Below are 16590 nucleotides of genomic sequence, written 5' to 3' on the forward strand. Positions count from 1 at the left end.
GGTAAAGACTACTTCCTTCAAGATTAATTAAGTAAGGAATCTCCTATGCAAATTTAAAAAACTTATTCTACGCTACAACTGGGCGATCCGGTCATTTAGTGAGATAAATTTCTTTCGAAATGAATAGGATGTAAAACTCAAAGACAGATTTTTTTTTTTTTTGACTACCAGAGCTGGAATCCAGAGGGGGTACCAGCAGCTATGTGGTTGCTTATTGTTACAACCCAATGTGATGTCAACTCTGAGGTTTTCTACTACCCCCCTCCCCCGCTCGGAGCGCCTCTCCCAGACAACGTTTGAGGCCACTTAAAGCCTCTCTTCTTGTGACGTGTCATTTGCTGGGATTGAAGTTTTCAGGTAAATATACAGACGCCACGGGTGGATGACCTTTCATTTTCTTACCTACATTTTTTTGTCTGGAAAAAAAATATAGAGGTGCTGGGAGGTTGATGTGAATGTGAAGTGGGTGTGAATATGAAGGCGTTGCCCTGCGGAGGGGTAACAACATTGCAAAGTATACAAGAGATACTTGGAGTGAGATACATGGGTCGAGGAGTGGGGAAATATGAAATTGCGATAGGGGATGTTCCCTTAACATCAAGTTAAATGTCCTTGAGATGGGTCATCTTGATCCAACATTAAATATATTGACCTGTGTTAGGGTTGGAATTCACGTCTGCATATATTAAGATTCTTATTCTTCACTCCTGAAGCGTCTCTAAATTTAAAGATCTTACCATTGGTATTACTCAAATCAAAGGAGAATATTCGTTTGTTACAAATCTTACGGCTCTATTTAGCACCTGTTCTTGTTTCTTTGTGTTACTTGCCAAGTTGAGGGGCCCCTAAACAGAGGGCGCCTATTCTAACATTTGCCTAACCAAGGTGTGAACTGTTTGAAATAATATTTGTTTCTTATTCAGTTATATTGTTTCAATTACAATCTTATGCGTAACGCAGTGGACATTTTTTAAAAGCATTATGAACTCACTCTGTTTAGTAAAAAGTTTGAACACGTCATGTCTCCCAAAGCCTCGGATCAAGTTAAAAATTTGCGCAGTATTCATTTGAATTCATGAATGAATTTTTAAAAAATAGACCGATTAGTAAATTAGTTAGTGGTTATTAATTATTTTGTTTGATATTTGAGGAAATAACGTCTACATTATTGACAAATATAGTTGTAAGTTTGGAGTTCTTCTCAGACAATGACGCGACTAGTGTGTGTGTGTACTATGGTGACGGTGGGAAAAGGGCAGCGATTGGTTGTGAATGATGCAATATAGGTGGGATTGTCGTCATTTGGTTATAGTTAGGGGAGACGACTCCAGAACGTGAGACTGAAAGGTTGTGTTATTGTAGTGAGTTAAATTTTGTTAATAGATATTATTACTAATGTCTAGTACATTAATTCATCTCAGGGGCTTAGCTATGAATTTTCCATCGTTTGGGGGCCCTGGGGGCTTTATCTCCTGCATTTTGCGTAATATTTAATTTTGAATGTAAAAAACACTCATTTTGGGCCACCCTCAATTGGGTGCCCGGGGGGGATTTTCAGAGTGTTCCCTCCTCACCCACCCTATCTACGCCACTGATTCATCTTATTACAAGTTGATTTCATCGTGTAATTCCTCTTTCTTTTCTAAAGCGATAAACGCATGGAACGGGTTGCCTGAATCAGCCAATAATAGAATTATTTATCATAGCTTAAGTCTCTGATTAACATGCTTGGCTAGATTGACCCAGAGATATCGTAGAATGTAATTTTCTTTATCTTCTCTCTGAACGCCTGTAATTTCAAAGATAAGATAAGCTAGAATAAGATATATGGCAACATGCTTGTATAGTGTATTAAATAACATGTATCACATATACTATTGAATTACTATAACTACAAGGTACAGTCCTCAATGGTAAAGTAAAAATGTCGACACTCTCCACTGCTCGACTCACGCAAAGCGCACACGACTCTTGGATTACTCAGGTGTTTCGCACGTCGCACTTGCCCCGGAGGTTCTGTTGAGGGAGGAATGGGGGAAGTGAGGTGTCTAAGGGGGGGAGGGGGCATGGGAGGGGGAGTGTGTACTGTTAACGCTAAACACAAGGGGATCAGGTAACGTTGTTGGTAGCAGCTACAAGACTGTAGGTCCTGAGATCCTCGTGGTGCCTAGAGATACAGTGAGATGAGACGATTGGACCTAACAGGGCGTTTCATTGAATGTTTCTGAGAAAATCACTAGAGACAGTTCGACAACCTAGTGGGCTTCGTACGTACTGAATAGGCCTCTGAGGCCTTAAGGTGAGCAAAGCCTCATCGTGTCAATAAGCATTAAGATGAACAAAGTATTTAAATCATAGAGTTGAAGAGATTGCTAGAGCTATTTCTCTACGAGATCATAGACCAAGAGTTTAGAGATTGCTAGAGCTATTTCTCTACGAGATCATAGACCAAGAGTTAAAGAGATTGCTAGAGCTATTTCTTTACGAGATCATAGACCAAGAGTTATAGAGATTGCTAGAGCTATTTCTCTACGAGATCATAGACCAAGAGTTGAAGAGATTGCTAGAGCTATTTCTCTACGAGATCATAGACCAAGAGTTGAAGAGATTGCTAGAGCTATTTCTTTACTAGATCATAGACCAAGAGATTGTTAGAGCTATTTCTCTACGAGCATATCTACTGCTTTGTAAATATTGATCATTTTCAGACGATCGTTCAGAAATGAAAACTAGTACGCTCCTACAGGGGAAGGAATGGCAGCGGGCAGGGTTTGAACTCGGGTTTATTGTTAGGACGGCCGAACGCGCATACAACACGACCAGGCAGCCAAGTACTATAATCTCACATTTTATCAGGCTATGTGATCATTATAAAATAGAAGACTTTGTAATGATGTAAAGGCCATCTGTTTCTGTGACCCAAGGTTAACGAGTGTGGCGTGTGGCCAGCACAATGACCAACATACTTTGCTCTTCCTTAAGTAATGTCATCAGGGTTGAGTGGATTCAGGGGCGCCCTAAAAGTCCCGAAATTCAAGATACTAGTCTTCACTCCGGTTTGGAAACAAACGCTCTACCTCTCGGCCACCATGCCTCCCATGTGACCTTAAGGAGAACAGTAAATACAGGGTTTACAGTCTTAAAAAGCATTTAAATAAAAAACAAACAATATAAAGCTTAGCTAAAGGGGGATAACCGTTAAATACTGCTATATATATCAAGATAGCAAGGATTAGCTCTCTTTCCATTATATACATAGACATAAATAAATATAGACTGGCCGATAATAGAGTTTTATGAAACGAAAATTTTTGACTTTCATTTCTGTGTACTTTATTTATGTCTAGGAGTTTTGTTTAATCTCTAAGAATGAAGATCATGCAATTTTTCAGAATTCGGAAATCCGAATACAATAGATTTACATGTTTTCAAGTTACATGAAGTTATTTCCTTTTTCCAGTCTATATTTATATATGTCTATGATTATATACCACAAATTTAATGAGTAATAGTATTGTTATAACCCTGCCGTGCGCACCGCCATCCAAGCTAGTGCTGATGGTGCGCACAGTTATGGATTGGACTGAAAAGGATGTCAACATTAGAGGAGAACGATTTCCGCCCCAAGTAGAGAGCCAATATGGAGAGATTGTGCCTAAGATAGATGTTGTTTTGTGTGTCTGTGATGTGTAAATAAACGTCTATGTCTCGTTGAGTTGCCTCCCTTAAGTTATTACAGTATCAAAGCGTCCAATTCAGTTATGTTTGTACGAGGTTTTTTTAAAAGTAATAAATGATGCCTTCTCGTTTCGTATCTTTTTCTATTCCTTATTTTCCCATTAAACCAATGCCCCTTTGAAAACAATTTAATTCGAGAAATGGTTAAATACTGAAAAAAAAATAGTAATAAAATATTCTTAACTATTATCTATTCACTGTCTTTTATATTTTATCCTTAGATTTATATTTTAAAGAAAATATTTCCGCTAGGTTTCCAAGAAGCAGTGTCAATGTGGACCCTTTATCCGGCAGCTGTTCTCAACCTTTTAAGCTCGGCGACACCTTTTTACAATCCCCCACTCTGCCGCGACCCCCTCCCCCCCCCCCCTGCTCTCACACACAGCAAAAGAAGAATAGACTTTTTCGATGGTCTTTGGCGACCCCTGGCAAATCGTCAATCGATCCCCCGAGGGGGTCGCGACTCACAGGTTGAGAACCCCTGCTTTATCGTCATGGTCCCGGTCGAGGAAACCCCCTTCGCTGGATACGCCATTGCTCCGAAATGGACGTGAAGTAACAGTGCGAAGCCAGGCGCGCGTCTTTTTGGCAAGAGACTCAGGAAACGGACAGAGACAAGGGATGAAACTCTGGAGTAGGAAATGATTTTTTTCCCCCTTCTAACCTGAGTGATGGAACCTTTATTTTGCCTATCCCGGCACCTGATTGGTGGAAAGGTGTGGGGGGGGGATATGTGGGGCGAGATGGAGGCTGGCAGCGAAATTGGAAGAAAGAGTATGAATGGGAGGGCACGGAGCATGAATGAGCAGTTCGGAGGGCGATGAATGAAGCCATGAAAGTATTGGGATCAATAAAATAAGGAACTATTTAAAAAGGTTAAGATCAACAACCATTTCTGACAAGATTGTGTTAGCGGAAATCAAAGGGAAGTTATTCTCGGGGAAGACCACGATAGAGGTAATTTGGTGGAACGCTGAGTGAGTGAAGAGTGTCACTCTTAAGTACTCACAAAAAAACACCTCACAGTCTGCGCGTATCTTATAAATTGCAGACGTTAAATTCAAAAGAGAAGATACTAACGTCCTAGGCATTTCATGCGTCAATCTAGTCATGCATGTTAATCAGTGACTTGATACTCTGATAAGTCGTTGGTTTTCCTGACTGATTCAGGCAACCCATTCCATGCTCTTATAGCGCAGAGGATGATATAGCACTTATGAAAGTTTGTCCTACCATATGGAATAAGAAATGTAACTTTATCTTTGTGTCTATCGGAGTATTTTATTAGGTTTTTGGTTTTGTATTTGTACATTATGGTCGAGAAACTCAGGCTTAAACTCTATGGCCATATCACAAGATCCTCGGGGCTCGCAATGACCTTCCTTCAGGAAACAGTACCAGGAAAAAGAAGCAGACAGAGAAAGCGATGGGAAGACAGCCTTAAAGAATGGAGAAAGACAAGACTATTTGTCCATTTCAGACAAAGGGAGATAAACCATTTTCCTCTACAGAATAAAGAGGAGAGCATCAGAGTAGCGATAATTAGCTTCGACTCTCTGGGAAGCTGGCATCTTATTGACGATTATGCTTCAATTCACTTTGCAGCGACAATTAGCTTACCCTTGCTGTAGCAACATTATTGAGAGACAATCTTCTTCACTTCAAGACAATGTCTCTTTATTTGAGCTATTTTGTGTCTATCCCGTCTGTTATGTTTAGATCGAAACTGAAAACAGTAAGTCAGAAATCTCGTTATTGATTAAAGGTTGTTTGTTTAAAGATGACAACAATGTGATAATACAAACTGTAACTATTTTTTTTTGCAAGCATGTTGTATTTTTTTTTAATGCTATCCACTTCTATATACAGATAACTATACACCTAATAAAATACGCATTTTTTTAAAATTTACTCTCAACAAATTAAAATTCTTTAATGTCGACAACATGTAAACTTCTTATAAATTATGAGAACTTACAAATAAAAACTATATTAGTATTAAATGCATCTTTTTGTTAATAAATAATAAAAATAAAAGCCCAAGGATGTAAACAGCTCGGCAACTGAAGTCAAAAGCTAAAAGGCTGAGGGTGTTGGGGGTCAGAGATATCTGATATTGTGTTGATTGTGCTGGAGTAGAGTATACTTGTATCATTTTTCTGTCTTTAGGGGGTTCATTGGTTAGGTAGTATGTCTTAGATATTAAATAATATTTCTATTACTATTATTATATTTTTAGGTTAATCACTTTTCAATTGTTTATGATTTAATACTTGTGAATTATGATAACTTACAAATAAAAACATATAAAAAATAAAAAAAAAGACCACAAAAGAGGCAAGATGGCCCATAAAAGAGGCACATAAAGCCCCAAAAAAGAGGCAAAGAAAAGAGGCCTAAGGCCCAAGGATTCCTATGATGATAAAGCTAAAACTGAATAGCGCAAATTCTGAGGTTTCCTTTAAAAAAAAAAATAAAAAAAATATGAGAACTTACAAATAAAAACTATATTAATATTATATGCATCTTTTTGTTAATAAATAATAAAAATAAAGGCCCAAAGATTCCAAGGATGTAAACCGCTCGACAACTGAAGTCAAAAGCTAAAAGGCTGAGGTATCCTAAAAAAAGAAAAAACTATATTAAAAAATTTAAAAAGCCGCCAAAAGAGGCACATAAAGCCCCCAAAAAAGAGGCAAAGAAAAGAGGCATAAGGCCCAAGGATTCCTATGATGATAAAGCTAAAATTGAGTAGCGCAAATTCTGAGGTTTCCTAAAAAAAGAAATAGCGCAAATATGTAACAGGCAAATGAACGCAAGAACTATGAACAATTTCTGAACAATGTTTTTACATTAGTTGTTGTGATACATTGAATTTTTTTTTTTTTTTTTTTTTGCAATGCAGTCTTTTGAAAAGTGAAAAAATAAAATAAAATAAACACTCTGTAACTCTATTTAGAGTTAAACAAATATTGTTTTAAAAAAAAAGAATAATTAATCAACTTTCATGCTTTTATTTCATTGACAATTAAACTTCTAGGTAGTAACTAGTAAAAAAAAATATGTAATAGGTCAGAGGATATATATACACAGACGGTCAGTTATTTTCGAAGGTGTAAAATACTGTTAAAAGTCTGTTAGATGCTAATTGTGACTCAGATGTGGATGTCAATCTTGCGATCCTTTTAAACAAGGTTCCCAAATTACGTAATAAAGCTCTTGGGAATTTTAATCTCATTATTTTGGCAGAGTATAGGAAACTTCTTTGGAATACTAGACTGAAAATTGTTGTGCATAATAAAAAGTTCCTTCCTGATGGCCTGGACATTATGTTTAGACAAATTGTAAACTTTGAACTAGTGAACTTTGGGCGAATGTAAAGGATGATATGGTAAATGGAAATTTGTGGGTTTGTATTTTGGTAAATATGTGTGCCTGTGGGTATATGTGTATAGGTATTTGTGAGAACCTGTGAATGCAGAAAGATAATTTGTCGGATATATATGTATGTATGTATGTGTTAATATTACAGTATAGCCATGAGAACAAAGGAGTTTTTGTATCAATGTGTTTTTTTTTTAATCGGTGACTTGTGTCTCCTTTGTGATGACGTGTTGTTTTTCTAGTTTTAAAATCTTTTCCGCTTTCTTAAGAATGTTTCTCTCATCAAATAGTTGTCCAAATGGGGGCTTGTTTTGTTACCAATGAATTTACTAGCCATGATTGTTATGGAGTGTGTGTGTGTGCGTGTTTCTATGGTGAAGGTGGGAAGAGGTTACCGATTGGTTGTGAATGATGCAACATAGGTGGCATTGTCGTCACTTGGTCTTAGTCAGGGGAGACGACTCCAGAACTTGAGACTAAATGGTTGAGTTATGGTAGTGTGTTTTTTTTAGGATTTTGTTAAAGAATATGGTTACTAAAGTCTACTACAGTTGATTCATTTCATTTCAAATTGATTCCGTTTATGTACATGTTTATAAATAAAGTGTAATTTAGTTTTGTTAAAAAAAAAAGGCTAAGAATATGTTAACAATGATAAGCAAATGTTTGGAATGTTTTCACGTGAACCAAAGCTAGAAATACTGTCAGAGACTTCTTATAAGCTAATTTGTAACACTATATATTTTTAACATAACTAATACATTTCGTATGCGAACTGTGCGATTTCTTTAATAAAAATTCGTCCGCCTTCCCCCGATCAGAGTAAAGTAAAGATAATGTAAAGGTCATCTGTTTCTGTGGCCTACGGTTAACAGCACAACGACCAACCGCCCCAACCAATGTCAGGTCCTCATTAGAGCTGGGTGGACTACAGAGGCGCCCACAGATCAAGAAATTAAAAATCCAAGTCTTCACCAGGATTCGAACCCGGGACCCACTTTACCGCTCAGCCACCGCGCTTTCTAAATAATGTGTGTGACTGTGATTAATGATGTGTCTGTGAAATAGACACTGAAAGATTTAAAACAAGCAAAATAAAAATACTTCAAAGCTAATATCAATTAGCTTGGATCAGCCATGTAATTTGTAATAGATCTAGACCAGGGGTTCTCAACCTGTGAGTCGCGACCCCCCTTGGGGGTCGATTGACGATTTACCAGGGGTCGCCAAAGACCATCGAAAAAAATGGATTGTTTTTGTCTATTCTTCTATTGACGTGTGTGTGTGCGGGGGGAGGGTCGCGGCAGAGTGGGGGGATTGTAAAAAGGTGTCGCCGAATATAAAAGGTTGAGAACCGCTGATCTAGACTCAAAGAAAATTTTTTTATTGTAGACAAGCGCAGAAGACAAAAACGAGAAACGACAATGTCTGTACAAACACTGTCTGGTAAAAAGTCTGAACACATTATTTCTCCCTCACCCATTCTCGCATCAAGTTGTACCTCTGTACAATTATTGAAGTTGTTTATTGGCGAGCACAATACGTAGCCTAAATCAATTTTAAAAAAGGTCGTAAACACAAGAAATACTTAGATATCAAACAATTGTATTCAATTTTACCGTGTGGATAGGAAAAATTGCCTTCAATTAGCATAAGTTGCATTGCCCCCTCCAAACCCTGCATAGTTACCGAGTGTTGCTTTTTTTTTATCTCATTTCTCTTTTCTGTTTCTGTTGGTATCTTAGAACGGGATCAATATAGTCAAACCTTACATCGTGTTGCAAATCAAACCTTACATCGTGTTGCAATACAGTCAAACCTTACATCGTGATGGAACCGAGTCAATACAGTTAAACCTTACATCATTCTCGTCAGATCTTACATCGTGTTGGTACCGAGTCAATACAGTTAAACCTTACATCATGCTCGTCAGATCTTACATCGTGTTGGTACCGAGTCAATACAGTTAAACCTTACATCATTCTCGTCAGATCTTACATCGTGTTGGTACCGAGTCAATACAGTTAAACCTTACATCATGCTCGTCAGATCTTACATCGTGTTGGTACCGAGTCAATACAGTTAAACCTTACATCATGCTCGTCAGATCTTACATCGTGTTGGTACCGAGTCAATACAGTTAAACCTTACATCATGCTCGTCAGATCTTACATCGTGTTGGTACCGAGTCAATACAGTTAAACCTTACATCATGCTCGTCAGATCTTACATCGTGTTGGTACCGAGTCAATACAGTTAAACCTTACATCATGCTCGTCAGATCTTACATCGTGTTGGTACCGAGTCAATACAGTTAAACCTTACATCATGCTCGTCAGATCTTACATCGAGTTGGTACCGAGTCAATACAGTTAAACCTTACATCATGCTAGTCAGATCTTACATCGAGTTGGTACCGAGTCAATACAGTTAAACCTTACATCGAGTTGGTACCGAGTCAATACAGTTAAACCTTGCATCGAGTTGGTACCGAGTCAATACAGTTAAACCTTACATCGAGTTGGTACCGAGTCAATACAGTTAAACCTTACATCGAGTTGGTACCGAGTCAATACAGTTAAACCTTACATCGAGTTGGTACCGAGTCAATACAGTTAAACCTTACATCGTGTTGGTACCGAGTCAATACAGTTAAACCTTGCAGAATGTTGGAATCGAGTCTATCCAGTCAAACCTTACATCGAGTTTCAAACGCAGTAAATTAAAACCTAAGTTTATAAAACTTACCCAGCTCGCAGTTGGCACCAATGTAACCATGACGACACTCGCAGACGTTTGGAGCGATACACTTCCCGCCATTTCTGCAATCGCCTCGACAGTGAGCTAATGAAGAAAAAAAAATCAATGGTTATTATCTATAAACAAATGAAAGGGAAAAAAAGTGCCACATTCAACCTTCTAATTTATTGTGGAATGGGGGGGGGGCGGAAGTCCACTAATTTAAATTTGAACACGGGCCCACAAGATTGTGCTACGCCACTGGCACAGCCTAGTGCATTCCTCTCGAGACCAATCGTCTCAGAAGTCCTTCACATCGACCTGCAGCGTCGCAACCTGTGGGCGGATCTACACGACGTGGCGACGAGCTATTGGTCTCCCCTGCCCACAGGTTGTGACGTTGCAGGTCAGTGTTCAAGTTCAGGCCTTCTGTGACGATTGGCCTCGGTTTCTCTTTAGCCCGCTGCAAAGTTCCACCATTGTTGGAGGTTTACAATTAAAAGGTTATTCAGAGTAATCTGCTCTTTGCTTTATTCTCATAGACATAAATAAATATAGACTGGCCGAAGGAAATAACTTCATGTAACTTGAAAACCTGTATATCTATTGTATTCGGTTTTCCGAATTATGAAAAATTGCATGATCTTCATTCTTAGAGATTAAACAAAAAAACACTAGTGAAAATAATGTAATACTTATATAGGTTATGGTTGAAATAGATATGAATACTTAACTTTTATACTGCTCATAATTAAGTACACAAAATTGCAAATCACAAATTTTCGTTTCATAAAACTCTTTAACTCTTTCACTGCGAATTATTTTGATTGAAACAATTGAGTTTTTCTAAATGATCAAAAACCTGCAGGGTGGCTAGAGTTACTAAGACTAACGTAACGTTTAAAAGTTTTATTATATCATTTAAATTTTTTTATTTTATTGTAAAAGAAAATAAGTCACCACCATATGCGCTATGGACGTGCGGTGGCTGAGCGGTAAGGCGCTTGGTTTCCGAACCGAGGACCGAGGTTGGAATCCTAGTGAAGACTGCGGTTTTTAATTTCGCGATCTTCGGGCGCCTCTGAGTCCACCCAGCTGACATTTGTTGGGGAAAAGTAAAGGCGGTGGGTCGTTGTGCTGGTCACATGACACCCTCATTAACCGTGGTCCACAGAAACAGATGACCTTTACATCATCTGCCCTATAGACCACAAGGTCTGAAAGGGGAACTTTACCTTCAGCGCCACAGAAGCCACTCCCTTAGAGTAACCCCGCACTGAATGAGTTAATCGGCCAGTCTATATTTATTTATGTCTATGTTTATTCTCCAGCGCCAAAAACAAAACAAAAATGCACAAAAACTATCAGAAGTATACCGATATATATTTTTTCAAAAAAAAATATCATGTATCAATACTTTCCTATTCTGTACTCCGGATATACCAAAAAGCTTCGTTTTTTTATGAATTTGCTTCCGTTTTTTATTTATTTAATTTTTTTTTTTGGCTTTAAAATATATCGTTCTTTAACCATTTCATTCTAGACGTTAAGAGATGTAGCCAAACACGTAGATTTAGAACCTCTGTGCCGTAAGACAATACCAAGAAATCAACCAGTGCAATGGAGCTAGTGGGCTGTCTAAATAAACAAGAAGAAAAAGGGGGAGAGGTAGGTGGGCGTCTGGGGATCAAACCTTTCAGTCATGTCTTTGATCTCGCTTGCGCGCCCCCTAGAGGTCCCCCCGAGGAGGAGGGGGGGGGGCTGTTGGACTGGAAGAAATATGGGTCTGAATCCAAGTTGGTCAGTTTCTGTTGCATGGGCTTATGATACGATTGCGTGAGCATGTCGGTGCTATTTTGTGTGGTAGTGGAGAAGTCACGTGACTAAAGTGAAGTGTTAAAAATGAACGAGTAGTCATTCTCTGGCGCTGCCAGGGTCGAGTTTCGTTAAAGAGAAACACAATTCAATGTAGTGAGTGTTCACTATTGAACACTTTATCAGTGTCCACTGAGAAATTTTCTGGTGATGTGTCACGCATGTCTTGCAAGAGTGTCCGTAGCTCCGAGAGCTGTGGGGTAGTTTGTCTGCAGAGTCTAACAGCAGAGTTTCTCGCCAAGACTCTACGGGAGGAATGATCCTTCCAGACTTGTCACCAATTGGAGTTCATCTCAGGTGATGTGGCAGGTCTGCAGCAGTACCGCCCTCTGACAGGCAACGAGGAATGTTAAAGGCCTTGAAGGTATCTGTGAGGTCAGTTCTTATTATCCCCTCGGTTGATATAACAATAGGGTATATTGTTATTTTGGATAATTTCCATAGAAACTTAATCTCCAAGCTTCTCTCTCTCTCTCTCTTTTCTCTCTCTCTTCTCTCTCTCTCTGTTCTTTCTCTTTCTTCTTTCTCTCTCTTTATAACAGTCTCACATTTGATCTCATTCATTCTCTTAGACATTCTCACTCTATCTCACCCATTCTCTTTTTAGAAATATATCTGCATGATACCAATGTTGCAAATAACTGAAAGCCTAGTGTTCAACCATTTTACCAGACAGACAGACAGACAGACGTAGTGAGTTGATATAAACTTTATAAAAAGCTTGCTATTTATCGTCTAACTTCCATGTCTGAAAAGTTCCAATAGAACTTTCTTCGCCTTGTCTCCCTTTAATTTTGAAAACAACTGCTTTTCAATGTGTGAAGATTACGTTGTCTCCCTTGCACGAGCAGACGCCAAGTCGATGCCGTCACGTGGTTTTATACCCGAGATTTTAGTACTTATTAAGCCAGACTGGGGCTCGGTACATGGCTCGTCCGATAAGGCCTGAGATGGCCAGTTGTTCCCACACATCAGCCAAGTATCGGTCCATTTGACTGGACACCCAACTAGAAGGGAGCAGTTAAATCTCAAAGATCTAATCTCCAGAACTCTGTAGAGCATGATTTCACCTTCCCTTACGCGCCCCACCTACCCCTCCCATCGAGTACCATTCGCCGACATTGTCCTTTTCCTGTTTCCGGTCTAGCTGGTCACGTGCAAGTCATTAGGATTTCAAGAGGTCAGTTTAGCAAATGGCTCGTTGGACGTGCGGTGGGGGGAGAGATGGCGAAGTCATTGAATCTTTCATCGAGCGTGTTCAGTTGTTCGTGCGGGTGGCTTGAGAGAGAAAGAAAGAAGAAAAGGAAGAGGGAAAAGAGGAAGGAGAAGAGAGCGGAGAGAGAGGGAGACAAGAAGGAGTGAGAAGCGATCGGAAAGTGAAAGGAGGGAGCTGGAGGATAGAGCTAGAGGAGAGAAATGGAGGGAGATAGAGGAGGGAGTCGGAGAGAGGAGAGGGGGCTGAGGAGAGAGAGAGATGATGAGAGAGAGGGAGAGAAAAGAAATAGAGAGAGGAGAGAGACAGAAGAAGAGGAACAAGAGATAGGAATGATAGAGAGAGGATAAAGAGAAATAGATTCAGAAGTGAAGAGAGGAGAGAGATAAGGGAGTGAAGAAAATAAAAGAGAGAGAAAAAAGAAGAAAGAGAAATAATTAAATAGAGAAGAAAAAAGAGGCAGACGGTGAAAAAAAGTGAGGTACACAACATGGGCCAACTAGAGAGATAGAGAGAAAGAGGAAGAGAGATGAAGCCTGGTGATACTGACCTCTACGTTTAGGTCCAGCATTCTCGACACCAGCTGTTGTGAAAATTGCCGTGTTTCTGGTACATTTTTTTTTCTACCAAAACCTTAAGTCCAACTAGGCCGCAGAGTTGATGGGCAATGAGCGTGGCACTTACAATTTCTTTGTCTTTTTAAAATTGTGGCTGGTTTTCTTGTTCGTTAGATAGACTTCTTCATACAAGGCAAACTTACTATCTGAACAAGTAACTAACTTTAACTAGACTTCTTCATACAAGGCAAACTGACTATCTGAACAAGTAACTAACTTTAACTAGACTTCTACATACAAGGCAAACTGACTAACTGAACAAGTAACTAACTTTAAATAGACTTCTTCATACAAGGCAAACTGACTATCTGAACAAGTAACTAACTTTAACTAGACTTCTACATACAAGGCAAACTGACTATCTGAACAAGTAACTAACTTTAACTAGACTTCTACATACAAGGCAAACTGACTATCTGAACAAGTAACTAACTTTAACTAGACTTCTACATACAAGGCAAACTGACTATCTGAACAAGTAACTAACTTTAACTAGACTTCTTCATACAAGGCAAACTGACTATCTGAACAAGTAACTAACTTTAACTAGACTTCTACATACAAGGCAAACTGACTATCTGAACAAGTAACTAACTTTAACTAGACTTCTTCATACAAGGCAAACTGACTATCTGAACAAGTAACTAACTTTAACTAGACTTCTTCATACAAGGCAAACTGACTATCTGAACAAGTAACTAACTTTAACTAGACTTCTACATACAAGGCAAACTTACTATCTGAACAAGTAACTAACTTTAACTAGACTTCTTCATACAAGACAAACTGACTATCTGAACAAGTAACTAACTTTAACTAGACTTCTACATACAAGGCAAACTGACTATCTGAACAAGTAACTAACTATAACTAGACTTCTACATACAAGGCAAACTTACTATCTGAACAAGTAACTAACTATAACTAGACTTCTTCATACAAGACAAACTGACTATCTGAACAAGTAATTAACTTTAACTAGACTTCTACATACAAGGCAAACTGACTATCTGAACAAGTAACTAACTTTAACTAGACTTCTTCATACAAGGCAAACTGACTATCTGAACAAGTAACTAACTTTAACTAGACTTCTACATACAAGGCAAACTGACTATCTGAACAAGTAACTAACTTTAACTAGACTTCTACATACAAGGCAAACTGACTATCTGAACAAGTAACTAACTATAACTAGACTTCTACATACAAGGCAAACTGACTATCTGAACAAGTAACTAACTTTAACTAGACTTCTACATACAAGGCAAACTGACTATCTGAACAAGTAACTAACTATAACTAGACTTCTACAAGATGGCAAACTTACTATCTGAACAAGTAACTAACTATAACTAGACTTCTTCATACAAGGCAAACTTACTTTCTGAACAAGTAACTAAATTTAACTAGACTTCTACCAGGGGCTAACTCACTATCTCCAGAAGTAACTAACTTTAACTAAACTTCCACAATAGGGCAAACTTACTATCTTAAGAAGAAACTAACTTAACTAAACTTCTACCAGGGGCTAACTCACTATCTCAACAAGTAACTAATTTTAACTAGACCTCTACAAGAGGGCAAACTCACTATCTTAACAAGTAACTAATTTTAAATAGACTTTTACCAGGGCTAACTCACTATCTCAACAAGTAACTAACTTTAACTAGACCTCTACAAGAGAGCAAACTCACTATCTTAACAAGTAACTAATTTTAAATAGACTTTAACCAGGGCTAACTCACTATCTCAACAAGTAACTAACTTAAGAGCTAGAAATCAATGAACAGTCTTGCCGTAGACACTCAACTGTGACGAAAGTGCCCTCCCCCAACGGCCTCTCCCCCCCCCCCCAGCCACCCAAGGTGGTTATGAGATAACTTCTTACATGGGTTCACCTGAGTTTGACGATGTATGTTTAGTCTGAGATGTCTCCTTGACCTTCGGCAGACAATCTGGAAAGGTTTAGATGTTTTTGGTTATTTCTAGGTCTTTTAGCAATGGCGGAGACTATGGGCTGACTTGTATGTGTTACTGGCAACTGACTTCTTAAGAATGATCATATTTTGAACATTTGAAGCGGTCAAACCAAAGTGAGCCCAATTAGCTAGTATTTTTAATCCCCCACGATATACATAAGCTGTCCAGGACAATTGTTAGAGACGATTTCGAATTACCCGTCCAGTGTCCAGGTTCCAGTGTTCAGGTTCCAGTGTTCAGGTTCCAGTTTCCAGGTTCTAGTGTCCAGGTTCCAATGTCCAGGTTCCAGTGTCCAGGTTCCAGTGTTCAGGTTCCAATGTTCAGGTTCCAGTGTCCAGGTTCTAGTGTTCAGGTTCCAGTGTCCAGGTTCTAGTGTCCAGGTTCCAGTGTTCAGGTTCCAGTGTACAGGTTCTAGTGTCCAGGTTCCAGTGTCCAGGTTCTAGTGTCCAAGTTGTAATGTCCAGATTCCAGTGTCCAGGTTCCAGTGTCCAGGTTCCAATGTCCAGATTCCAGTATCCAGGTTCCAGGTCAAGGTTCCAGTGTCCAGGTTCCATTGTCTAGGTTACAGTATCTAGGTTCCAATGTCCAGCTTCCAATGTGCAGGTTCCAGTGTCCAGGTTCCAGTGTCCAGGTTCCAGTGTCCAGTGTAAAGGTTCCAGTATCCAGGTTCCAGTATCCAGATTCCAGTGTCCAGGTTCCATTATCCAGGTTCCTGTTTCCAGGTTCTAGTGTCCAGATTCCAGTGTCAAGTTTTCAATGTTCAGGTTCCAGTGTGCAGGTTCCAATGTCCAGGTTCCAATGTCCAGGTTCCAATGTCCAGGTTCCAATGTCCAGGTTCCAATGTCCAGGTTCCAGTTTCCAGGTTTCAGTGTTCAGGTTTCAGTGTCCAGGTTCCACCTATCAACCATGACGAGTTTGCAAGCTTATAAGAGGAATTGTTAAAAAAGAAATAGTTCTGCAAAATTTGAACTTGACCCAGGAATGGGAAATGGGAGAAAAGAACGTGGAGAAAACTCAATAGATAAAACAAATATAGCCACA

The 16590-nt window shown here is 39.0% G+C and overlaps 1 protein-coding gene across 4 annotated transcripts in view; it reads right to left on the reverse strand.

The window, feature by feature from the left end:
- Positions 1-16590, reverse strand: part of LOC106055847 (protein kinase C-binding protein NELL1-like) — a 229561-nt gene that overhangs the window by 22767 nt on the left and 190204 nt on the right. For all 4 annotated transcript variants that reach the window (XM_056031489.1, XM_056031490.1, XM_056031488.1 and 1 more), the window contains one exon: positions 9871-9966. In XM_056031489.1, coding sequence (XP_055887464.1) covers positions 9871-9966 — 96 coding nt within the window. The remainder of the gene's footprint in view (positions 1-9870; positions 9967-16590) is intronic.

Source organism: Biomphalaria glabrata, chromosome 6 (genome assembly GCF_947242115.1).
Source record: "Biomphalaria glabrata chromosome 6, xgBioGlab47.1, whole genome shotgun sequence".
NCBI classification, from domain to species: Eukaryota; Metazoa; Mollusca; class Gastropoda; family Planorbidae; genus Biomphalaria; species Biomphalaria glabrata.